The 12,653-nt window shown below is 46.6% G+C and overlaps 1 protein-coding gene across 3 annotated transcripts in view; it reads right to left on the reverse strand.

Annotated features, from left to right (window-relative positions):
• SPTLC1 (serine palmitoyltransferase long chain base subunit 1) overlaps positions 1–12,391 on the reverse strand; it is a 104,137-nt gene extending 91,746 nt beyond the window's left edge. For all 3 annotated transcript variants that reach the window (XM_070400903.1, XM_070400905.1, XM_070400906.1), the window contains exons 1-3: positions 12,307–12,391; positions 4,770–4,877; positions 2,172–2,266 (exon numbers count right to left, since the gene is read on the reverse strand). In XM_070400903.1, coding sequence (XP_070257004.1) covers positions 2,172–2,266; positions 4,770–4,877; positions 12,307–12,363 — 260 coding nt within the window. In that variant the 5' untranslated portion in view covers positions 12,364–12,391. The remainder of the gene's footprint in view (positions 1–2,171; positions 2,267–4,769; positions 4,878–12,306) is intronic.
• Positions 12,392–12,653: the final 262 nt, after the last annotated feature.

The following is a 12,653-nucleotide window of genomic DNA, read 5'->3' on the forward strand; positions in this document are numbered from 1 at the left end:
ACTAGAAAAGATACAAAAACCTAGAGAATGGGAGAAAATATTTACAAATCATATATCTGATAAGGGCCTAGTATCCAAAATATATAAAGAACTCTTACAACTTAATGATAAAAAGATAAATAACTGAGTAGACTATTCTCCAAAGAAGATATATGAAAATGGCCAATAACCACATGAAAAGACACTCAATAACATTAGCCATTTGCTATACTACTTCCCACCTACTAGGAAGGCTATAATTAAAAAAGACAGAAAATAAGGGTTGGCTAGGATGTGGAGAAAGTGGAGTTCTCATATACTACTGGTGGGATGTAAATGGTTCAGCCAGTTTGGAAAACAGATTGGTGGTTTCTCAAAATGAGTTGCTATATGACTAACAATTCCACTCTTAGGTATATACCCAAGACAAATGAAAACATGTCCACACAGAAATGTGTTCACAAGTATTTGAACATATACATACACATTTATATGTATTTTCTTTTTCCATGTACTCCCAAGTGGGAACAACCCAAATGCCCACCAACTGAAGAATGTGTAAACACCATGTGACCTATCCAGAGTGGGATGTTCTTTATCCATAAAAATGAATAAAACACTGGCACATGCTACAACATGCATAATAAGCCTTGAAAATATTAGGCTCCAGGAAAGAAGGCAGATACAAAAGGCCACATACTGAATGGTTCCTTTTATATGAAATGCCCAGAATAGGCAAATCCATAGAGAAAGTAAATAAATAGTTGCCAGGGGCTGAGGAGTAGACGGAATGGGGAATAAATGCTATTGGATGTGGAATTTCTTTCTGGGGTGATGAAAATTCTGAAATTGGATGGTGGCAATAGTTGCACAACTCTGCGAATATACTAAAACCCATTTAATGGTGTACCTTAAAAGGGTGAATTTAATGGTATATGGATATTGCAATAAGGCTGTTATTTAAATTTAAAAAAATTATCCAAGTTAAGTAAATTCACTTACTCTTGTGTCAACTCAGTATTGAATATAAAGAGGAACTGCATAAGTTGAAAACTCTAAACTTATCAATAACAAAATGTTTTTTGTGTGCATGGTTTTTGCAGGCTATTTATATTATCTATTAATTATAATGAAACATTCTGCATATTGGAGATAAAAAGATGCTAAGGACCACCAGACATTGAGAAAGTGCCGAAATGTGCAATAAAAACACATAAAACAAATATTCTAATGTAAAAGAGTAAAATATCCACCAACTTCAAGACAGTGGTGATATTGTGTGGGAGGCAAGAGTAAGTGATATATGGGAGTTTCTTTAGCTATATTTGTAATGGTTTCTTTCTTTTTAAAAATAGATTTCAAGTAAAGATAGCAAAATTCCTATTAATTCTGGATGATTAATACATATGTGTCTGTATTTTTAAAATACTTAAAAGCACATACGAAAAGCAAAGATACCCAACAGAAGAACTAATAATAAAAACAGATCAGACACTGGAAGCAAGGAGAGGTAGGATAAGTGAGCTGAAGTTTCATAATTCATATTGCGAGTCCATAGGTGTTTTCCACTGTTAATCAAGTAGTAGTAGTGTCAGCAAACTGTTAATAGCTTATTATGAAGGAAACCTACAACAGACGTAAAATCAGAAACCAGATGGGAAGGAGTGTTGCTTTTCATTTTAAGTGTGTCTGACCATTTGACATATTATCATGTGCGTGTTATTACTTTGAAAAATAATTTTTTTTTTTAGAAAAAGGGACAAACTGTAATGCCCAAATTGGAGGCTACAAAAAATGCCCATACCATTCCTAAAAGAAAGTTTTATATTGGGAACTAAAGCAGGTAGTTTCTGATTAGCACTCATTCCTAAATGTTTTTTTAAAATATATTTTATTGATTTTTTTTTTACAGAGAGGAAGGGAGAGGGATAGAGAGTCAGAAACATCGATGAGAGAGAAACATCGATCAACTGCCTCCTGCACACCTCCTACTGGGGATGTGCCCGCAACCAAGGTACATGCCCTTGACCAGAATCAAACCTGGGACCTTTCAGTCCGCAGGCCAACACTCTATCCACTGAGCCAAACTGGTTAGGGCCTAAATGTTTTATTTCAGGTAAAAAAGGAATAGCATTAAACTACTGTATACTTTGCTGAGCTTACCCACAGGAAACAGTAGCAAAGTGATTTACCCTGAAACAATGTTGTAGTTGAGAGCAGGATGGTCTTTTGAGATAGGAGGAACAAGAGGTTCTGGTTGCCACTCTTCAATCAATTCTTCTTTTTCCTACAAGCGAAAAGGTGTTAAGACAGCACAATGCTAGTTACCGGACAGTGACTCCAGCAGTATCAACACTGTTTGTTGTAATGGAACCGTCATAATGAACACACTGCTAGAACCAGAGGTCTAGTTGTAGTTAGAAATGAAATAGAATCATTTTTGAGTTTTGGGCACTTAACCTCCTCACATCATCATAGGCGAAATACTTTTTTTCCATGTAGTTTTGTAGGTGACTGGAAAATTTAAGAAAACTTTATTTCTATAGTCAGGATTTTTCATCGTGGAAAGTACAACTTACACTGATTGTGAAATAAAAAGAAAGTATACAATACAAAAGTGAGAAGCATGATTTATGCTAGGTCAGCTCAGCCTCTATCCCAAGACAAGACAGAAAGCCACACCAGAAGTGCTGATGGAGGTGACCATCATGGGAAGGGATCAACCAGATCACCAACCACTGTTCCTACAAGCCATCTGCAGGGATTCAGGTGTAGCTAAAACACAGGAAAAAACTGTTACAATTATTGTAATGGGATTTTGTTTGAATTTCTCAGAAAAAGCTACTTTATTCCTTGTATCTGTTACTTTATGCATTATAAGTATTTTGATTATCTTGTGTTATCTTTTTTTGAATCAGGAAAATAGGTAATTTTGAAAATGTGTCTGGATGTACAGGATGAGATGAGGCGCCTAAATTAACATGGTGGCCACGGCAATTCTTGCCTCACAAATAGACCCTCTCCCAATAGTTCTAGTCTCAGACTTCCAATAAATGCTTCTGTGCATTTTTCTCCTATTAGGCAACTCCAGAGCAAGACCAAAAGCATATCCATACACCTGATTTTCAGGCGCTCAAAAATACTGGTTGAATAAATCATCTGTTTCTGCCAATGACCTCATGGAAGAGAACAGCACCTGTGTACATGCCATGCACACTGTCCCCTTGCTAGCGTGCAGAGATGTAAGAACCCACCCACGATGCCCTGCCATTCAGAGCCTCTGTAGGTCTATCCAACTGAGAAGGACACTTCTCATTCACAGCACTCAGTTTCTTCCTCCCGCTGCTGGAAGGGGTAGATGTCAGTGATTACTAAATTTTGTTCTAGCTAAGTCTGCTTTCAGAGGATTTTTCTAAAACTACTAGAGGCCCGATGCACGAAATTCATGCAAGAGTAGGTGTTCCTTCCCCCGGCTGCCAGCACAGGCTTCCCTCTGGCACTCTGGACCTGGGCTTCCCTCGACCCCGGAAGTACATCTGGTGTAATTAGCATATTACACTTTTGTTATTATAGATGTTTACCTATCGCTCTTTTTAAAAAAAAAAGTATATACGTGTGGATTGATATGTCTAAACTAAAACTAAGAATATCTGGATTAATCAAACCCTTTAAAAAGCTGGGCTAGAAATCTGTTTCATGGCCACTTAATCATCCACAAGAAGTTCCTAAATACCAAAGGGAAAAGCATGGAAAGGACTCTGGCCCGCAAGGCCCAGTCTTACTGCAATGCTACAGAAAAAGTGTTTGTTCTGTGGCATGATAATCCCACAAAGTATTCATTAAAAGGGGCGGGGGAAAGGGAGAAATCTGTGGTCAAGTGTAGGGTATTCCTCCAAATAGAGGTTCAAATATGCATATTAAGGGTGACAATCACGCAATGAGATCTTTTTATCCTGCTTTACCCAGGCTGCCAGACGTTCTGCCCTAAAAACATATGCTGCATGTTTCTTAGGGGACAGTTTAATATGAATGATCAGGACAGCAGCAGCTGGTCAGGAAAACCAGGGCAGCAACTGCACATCGATGTGGCAATTCCACGCCACTGCATTTCCTCCTGGGAGGCTCCAGGAAGTAGAGAAAGGCCCAGTGCTTCAGCTTTGCGCTGCACTCAATGCTTCCTGTGAACCAAACTTTCAGAGACTTTTGTGGGAAAACATCTCTCACAAGCCCTGCCTCCCAGGCACTGAGGCAGTCACTAAGTGCTCCTACCCCGTCCCTCATACCAATGCTCTGCAGTGGGCAGCGCCATAGTTCCTCTAGTCTAGGCACTTCTGCTTTCTAAGGTTCACCTGGCTTGGGTCCCTTACCATACAGAACACATCAAAATTCGATTTGGGGTGGGGAGGTGGAGAGTGGGGGGTGAGGAGGATTCTTTCCAACTCAGTTTTCTTTATGAAGACCACAGGGAAAACTTCACAGGCTTCAGAAACAGCGGGCCCTTCCCGACAACTCATGTAACTGCATTTGGAAACGGCAAAATCGAGTAGCTCCCCGTGCTTCCCTTTCATCATCTACTCATAAGACTGCTGCTTGTCCCTAGTAAAGTAAAGAAGTCTGTGCCAGGCTACTCCTCTGGGTAGGTACTTGGCTTTCCCACAGTCTGCCTGTCCCGTATTTCATTCCCCTTGATTTTCTTACAGTACAGAAAATATTTTACCACAGATCCTTCAGGGAAGATGTAGCAACTATCATCATACACCAGATAATAAACTAGAGATTTAATTTCTTACCTTGACTGTAAGATCAGATCGTTCTTGCAATTTGTAAGTTTTAGAGAAAAGAAGTCTGATAATCCAGAGGATTAGAATTCCTTCTAAAATAAGATGGTAAGCAGGAGCCTAAGAGTGAATAAAAAACAGAAGTGAAATGAACAATTATAAAACCTGCATATAAAATTTAATGCACCTACAAATATTGCCTCTTATGACCTTTAACCTGTTACTTTTTAAAATTTACTTTAAAAGCTCCTTTCACTTCTACTCGTTGCTTTTCCCATTTCTAATAGGCAATTTCCTCTACACATTAAAAATCTCTGATATTGTAGCTTTAAAATATCGTTAGAAAAAGAACTCTTTAAAATAAATCTGACACAGAATCCCAACATGTCAAACAACATCAATTATGAGATCCTAGAGGTAATTTAAATTTTTACCTGGGAAATGACTGTAACAAACATATCACAGCTTCACAAGCCTTCTTTAACTCCTTCTACCATGTGTGAGGTAACAAAATTATTTGGAAATCAGTTTCCACGGTTCTGCATATCTTACTACATTTTTTTGTATTCTTTTGATAGCCCCTTTAAATTCTTCTTCTAACATGGCAGAGAAAAAAAGACTTTATAAATGCTTGAAGGGATAGCAGGTCTTTTTTCTATTGTAGTTCCCCCAAAATTTGTAGTGTTTCCCATATAAACAGGCATAAAGATATCTTAATGAAATTATCCATGTCAGCCTTCTTTCAGGATAAAGCTCAAGGTGACTTCTAATTGCTGTCCAATTAGACACACAAAGTGCTCGTGGAAGAGTTCACGTACCAACTGAAGCCCAGCCAGTTACAGGGTGCTCTACTCCCATAGTTTGTCATTGGAAAATTTAAAAGAGATATTTAGAAATGTAAACACAAATTATTTTCAAACATTAGAAAGAAGTGATGATGAATCATCAGTTTAAAAAAATCCAGAATGTGGAGATCGGAAAAGTACTGAAAAATTTGTTTGTAAATTTTCAGGTCAATGTACAAATAACTTTCATCAAATTATAGATTTCGGTACACATACACACACTATTACTTCTTTTTTGGGTGCACTACACAAGACTCCTCAAATTCTACATACCAAGCACACAGAAATCGGGAGCAAGAACAGAAATCTCTCTTTAAGATGATTTTTTAAAATATGCTAATCCCCCTTGAATATAATTCTCTTAAGAATAAGGACTCTAAATATCCGTTTGGTTTCTTCAATAATTGGATTCTAGTAGGCAAACATCTGCCCACGTCACTAAAAATCCCACTCCACAAAGAACGAACACTCAGAAAAACTGAGACACTAACTGTCTAGTGGATTAATAAAATTCACAAGTGCAACTTCCTTTCCTGGAAATGTTACATCCAGGGAGACTTCTCCCAAGTGTCACTCTTGGTCAGTTATGCAATTTTCAAGAAGAGAGCAAAAATAAAAAACAAAATATTCATTTATACAAAAATAAAGATTAAATTTTAGTAGCTCTTATTGTACTATAATTAACCTAATGTTGGACATCCATTATGCCACATCTGCTCTGTCAACTGTTTTTCATCAAGTCCTGGTAAGTCTTTCAGTGGTCGACGCCATCATCACCCATGCCACTTAGCAGTCATGTCAAAAGAAAACTGAGATCCACTGTAAACGAATCTAAGCTCACCCAGCGTCTTGACCTGCACTGTCCAATACCATGGCACTAAGTCACCAGGTAATTATTTAATTACACATCTAAATTAACTTAAATCTAGTTTCTCAGTCGCACTAGACACAGTTCAAGTGTCTAATGGCCATGTATGGTTAGAAACAGGTTCTACTGGACACTGCGTGAAGCTCGGTTAAACACATGTCAAATGAACGAACATTCTCTAAGACTGACATTTGGATTTCACGTTATCTAACATATTTGAAACTAGTGGTCCGGTGCACAAAATTCGTGCACATTGAAAGGGAATTAATTAGAGGAACATAATTTGGACTCACTATCTAATATCAATAATATGTGAGCGTGAGGCAGTCTGCGTTTCTGAAATTCAATGACATGAATTTTAGCTATTACTTTGCCAAATAAATGGAATTTACAGATATCATTTAAAAGAGCATTCAGCTTAATATTAAAAACTCTGGCTACCAAGTCAGGTCTGTTTTCAACTTTTTGCCAGTGTTGTAAATTGTTTGCAATATCTGCCCACTTGGGGTTGCATGTCATGGTTTTGAATAAATCGGGCTTGCCATACTTCGTTACAATTGCCATAGCATCCTGATATCGCTGCTGCATATTTCAGGGACTATCCTCAAAAGATGATGAAAGACCCTAACCGGTTTGGCTCAGTGGATAGAGCGTCAGCCTACGGACTGAAGGGTCTCAGGTTCGATTCTGATCAAGGGCATGTACCTTGGTTTCGGGCACATCCCCAGTAGGAGGTGTGCAGGAGGCAGCTGATCGATGTTTCTCTCTCATCAATGTTTCTGACTCTCTATCCCTCTCCCTTCCTCTCTGTAAAAAAAATCAATAAAATATATTAAAAAAAAAAAGATGGAAGTATTATCATTTTACCAATCAGCACATTGTCATTTTCAGATCTATAGTTGAGATAATCCATCAAACCACTATATTTTTCAACTCTCAACTTAGATTGGTTTGCTTTGATGAAATTTATCTGATTGGCCTCCACTTTTTAATATGAATCCACGATAAACTATTGAGTTAATTTTCCTGCATTTAAAATAGGATTGAACGTGTCCCGCACAGAGAGATGAAATCCATAATACTACATTTGTGTGACTCGTGTCCTTACATTTTGTCTAGTATTATTGTAGATTACACTGTTGTCTCTGAGTCTTAATGCAATATCTGTTCCCCAGCCTTGTTCACCATGTGGGAAAAGAATAGGATATGTCATTGCATCTAATGTAGGAAACAGGATATTGATTTGTTTCATTTTAGTAGCATTTGGATTATTGGGATCTGGTTTACAATGAATGAGCAAGTCCCTTTCAAAAAGAGGTTCTCCATCTTTGTTTCTGAATATGACAGCACCCTCAGTTACACGGGAGAATGATATCTACCTGGGTCACTGTTATGATATTTAATTGCCATTGTTACCTCTGTGGGAGCAATACCTTTTGCTGCTGCTTCAGATTGGGCTTCCTTTCCTACCTCATGTAGCATCTTGTACGATTTTGTTAATTCATTTATTTCATGCATGAGGTTGTTGATGTTGATCACGAGTCTTTCTGAGCAGCCCTGGTTTTCTGGCATTGCTAATCTTTTACTTGTAGCTTCAGCTGTATCTAAAATATAGAGTTGAGCAAACTTCTGAGAAACACCATCCAAAGGATGTAAAGTTCCAGTGCGGTGATAAACTTGTCCGTGTATTCTAAAGCAGTATGGCCCATATCCTGATGGCGATGCAATATTTGCACCCATAGAAGCAAAAGCAAAAGGGCTATTTATGGAACGAATATTTTCCATGAAATTTTTACTGTCAGAATCTTCGTTTGTCATTAATCTTTTTAAATATGCCAAGTTGCCCTAACCGGTTTGGCTCAGTGGATAGAGCGTCAGCCTGCGGACTGAAGGGTCCCAGGTTCGATTCCGGTCAAGGGCATGTACCTTGGTTGCGGGCACATCCCCAGGAGGGGGTGTGCAAGAGGCAGCTGATCGATGTTTCTCTCTCATCGATGTTTCTAACTCTCTATTCCTCTCCCTTCCTCTCTGTAAAAAATCAATGAAATATATTTAAAAAATTAAAAAAAATAAATAAATATGCCAAGTTATCTGGAAAATGTCTATCATTTGGACAGACTTTCCCTTTGCTACAACATCAAGTAAATTTCCCATCAGATGGTTTTTCATCAGAGAAATCTAGTGATAGGCAAAATTCACATCAAACAGTCATTCCACCACAACTATGTTCGAGGACTGCATCCTCATGTACTCCATTTTCGCTGAGAAGGCAGTTCCTACCAGAATTGGTAGTACTTGTTGATGACTGTTCTCTAGACATATTCTGTCATCGCCACCGCCTTCTTTCAACTTCAAAGGCACGTTGGTCTTTGACATTTTCTGTTGATGACGCTGGTGTTTTTCGGCATCTGAGCGACGTTTTTCCAGTAGCTGGTGGTCAGATACATTCTGTCACAGATGCCGCCTTCTTTCAAGATCAGACGCATGTTGCTCTGCAGACATTTTCTGTCGATAATGCCGGCATCTTTCCGCTGCAGAGCTACGTTGTATTAACAGTTGTTCTTTAGACATAGTCCCACCTCTCTACTGTCACGGTCTGAGACACAGGTGAATGAGAATCCTGGCTGTCAGGCCGCTGAGAGCTGTCTGACCAACGGCTGATTCTGGCTGATTCTGGGGGAGGTGGGACTTCCTCCTCCCTGCTATCAGTTTCCACAGCTATGATGAGGAAGCTGGGGTGACAGAGGGAGCCACACCCTCCAAGCCACCCTCTCTCTCTCTCTCTCTCTCTCTCTCTCGCTCTGCTCTACGTTGAGCGGCCTCCTGCTCTGCCAAGTCCTCCAAACCTCCCGCTCTCCACCCGCTCTCCCGCTCTGCTCTTGCCTGCAAGGTCCTGGGAGCCTGCGGGCGTGGCTAGGCGCAGGCGGCCTCGCCTCCTGGGCCAGCGATGGTCTAAGGAGCCCGCAGCCTCTGTTGCCTCCTGGGGCGCTTGACACCTGTGTATGCAAATTAACTGCCATCTTTGTCAGGTTAATTTGCATACTCGCTCTGATTGGCTGGTGAGCATAGGGGAGGGACGGTTAATTTGCATGTTTCTCTTTTACTATATACTAGGGGCCCGGTGCACGAAATTCGTGCACGGGGAAGGAGGGGTCCCTCAGCCCGATCTGCACCCTCTCCAATCTGGGAGCCCTCAGGGGATGTCCTACTGACGGCTTAGACCTGCTCCCCATGGTCCTCTGCTCTCTGCGGACCTGCCTGCTTGAGGCCACCGTAGGCCTGGTGGCCTCTCTGTAGGGGACTGCCTGTTCTTCGCCGCTGGGGTCAGGGGCAAGCAGCGCCCTGCTGTCTTCTCTCTGGCTCACCACCGCAGGGGCAAGCAGGGCCCTGGTGTCTGCTCTCTGTGGGGGCCCTGCAAGGGACTGCTTGCCCCTCGCGGCCACGGCCAGTGGCAAGCAGGGCCCTGCTGTCTGCTCACTTGCTGCAGGGGACATTCCCACCCCGTTCCTGGCCGCTTGGGTGTGCGCCAGCTTGGAGTGCCTGGGTCCTGGGGATGTTCCCACCCCAAGCCCGGCCGCTTGGCACCTGCAAGCGTAGGCCCGGCATTCCGGACTTCGGCCGCTCTGGGCCTATGGACGGGCCTACAGGCTCAGAGCGGCCTGGCTCCAGAGGACGCCTGTCCCTGTGACAGGGCTGTGGCCAGTTTCCCCTCCTGCTCCCAGGCGCTGTGGCGGGTTTCCCCTCAGCTCCCAGGCGCTGTGGCGGGTTTCCCCTCCCGCTCCCAGGCGCTGTGGCGGGTTTCCCCTCCCGCTCCCGGGCGCTCAGGCGGGTTTCCCCTCCCGCTCCCAGATGCCGTGGCCGGTTTCCCCTCAGCTCCCGGGCCCTGTGGCCGGTTTCCCCTCCCGCTCCCGGGCCCTGTGGCGGGTTTCCCCTCAGCTCCCGGGCGCTGTGGCGGGTTTCCCCTCAGCTCCCGGGCGCTGTGGCGGGTTTCCCCTCCCGCTCCCGGGCGCTGTGGCGGGTTACCCCTCAGCTCCCGGGCGCTGTGGCGGGTTTCTCCTCCCGCTCCCGGGCGCTGTGGCGGGTTTCCCCTCCCGCTCCCGGGCGCTGTGGCGGGTTTCCCCTCCCGCTCCCGGGCGCTGTGGCGGGTTTCCCCTCAGCTCCCGGGCGCTGTGGCGGGTTTCCCCTCAGCTCCCGGGCGCTGTGGCGGGTTTCCCCTCCCGCTCCCGGGCGCTGTGGCGGGTTACCCCTCAGCTCCCGGGCGCTGTGGCGGGTTTCCCCTCCCGCTCCCGGGCGCTGTGGCGGGTTTCCCCTCCCACTCCCGGGCGCTGTGGCGGGTTTCCCCTCAGCTCCCGGGCGCTGTGGCCGGTTTCCCCTCAGCTCCCGGGCGCTGTGGCGGGTTTCCCCTCCCGCTCCCGGGCGCTGTGGCGGGTTTCCCCTCAGCTCCCGGGCACTGTGGCCGGTTTCCCCTCAGCTCCCGGGCGCTGTGGCGGGTTTCCCCTCCCGCTCCCGGGCGCTGTGGCGGGTTTCCCCTCCCGCTCCCGGGCGCTGTGGCGGGTTTCCCCTCCCGCTCCCAAGCGCTGCCCATTCCCCTCCGAGCCACTGCCCCTCCTCCCAGCCGCTGTGGCTGGGCTTGCCCTCCCACTTCCCACCTCCCACCTCTGCAGCCTTGGCTCTGTTTCTGTCCTCGAGGCCTCTACTTAGCTCCCTTCTGTACCTCTTGGCCTCCATGTTGTCCTCAGTCTTCCCTCGCAAATGGTATATGCAAATTAACTGCCATTTTTAGCTTCTATAATTGAAACATTGTATCTTTTGGAGCTGTTGCTTCAGGAGCTCAGAGCCAGGCGGCAGCAGGCGGCAGCAGGTGGGGAACCTTGGCTTCCTCTGTCACTGGAACAAGCAAGCCTTATGTTCCGCTTCCAGCTGCATGGCTGCCCGCCGCCATCTTGGCTGACAGTTAATTTGCATAAGGATATGCTGATTAGCCAATGGGAAGGGTAGCAGCCCTACGCTAACTACCATGTTTCTCTTTTATTAGTGTAGATGACGACGATGGCTAGCCTTGTTTATTTACGAGAGAAAATGAGACATATACTGAAGAATGACAAACTACGTGCATCTCATATTCCTAAATCCTAAATCATTCCGCTTTTCTAACCTCATGCCCCGATAAAAACAAACTTCAACTTACCACAAGCCTCCCCCTTTTCCTGCTCCACAGTCCCCGAGACCTGACTTCCCAGGGCCTCCGAGCCTGTGCCTCCCGATCCTGGGGCCAACTCCGGCCTCCGGCCTCCAGCCTCCAGCCTCCAGCCTCCAGCCTCCAGCCTCCGAGGACCACCTCTCCCCGGCCCTCCCACGCCTTCCGCTCCGGGGGCAACTCGGCCATCGAGGACCACCTCTCCCCGGCCCTCCCACGCCTTCCGCTCCGGGGCAACTCGGCCAGCGAGGACCACCTCTCCCCGGCCCTCCCACGCCTTCCGCTCCGGGGCAACTCGGCCAGCGAGGACCACCTCTCCCCGGCCCTCCCACGCCTTCCGCTCCGGGGGCAACTCGGCCATCGAGGACCACCTCTCCCCGGCCCTCCCACGCCTTCCGGCCCTGCCCCGACAGACCGCGCGGGCTCCGCCCCCGGAGCGCAAACCTAGGCCTCGGTTCCGCGCTGGCGGTCCCTCGCCCCTCTCCGCCGCTGGACCGTGCGCGCCCACGAGCCCTTCCAGGCGGGACGCCGCGGTCCGGCGAGGCGGAAGCAGTCCCGCGCGGCCTCTGACCACCAGCCCGCACGCGTCGCCCCTTCCCCGGGGTTGGGTGTCGCGGGCGCTCGGGCAGCCGCGCTCACCTCGTAGAGCGCCTGGACCATCTCCACCAGGACCCACTGCTCCGCGGCGGTCGCCATCGTCAACCGCTCGGGCTTCCTTCCGGAAGGCGGGTCTCAGGGACGTCACACTGCGCGGCGCCGACCAGTGACGTCAGCGTCTGGGCGGGGCGGCCGAGGCTGGGCACCGCCCCGTCGCGCTTGCGCACTGGGCGGCCGGGGCCGCGGGAGGACGGGCCAGGCCGCTGGCGGGCGCGGTGGAGCGGCGCCTGGCGGCCGCGGGGAAGGCGGGGAGGGCCCCGCCGCCGCCGCCGTCGCCGCCGCCTCTCGGACCCGGTTCCTACGCGCCGCTAGTGCCCCGCCCCGCGCTG

This window comes from Myotis yumanensis, unplaced genomic scaffold (assembly GCF_028538775.1).
Source record: "Myotis yumanensis isolate MYYU_CA2020_CCGP unplaced genomic scaffold, mMyoYum1.0.hap1 SCAF_21, whole genome shotgun sequence".
Classification (NCBI taxonomy): domain Eukaryota; kingdom Metazoa; phylum Chordata; class Mammalia; order Chiroptera; family Vespertilionidae; genus Myotis; species Myotis yumanensis.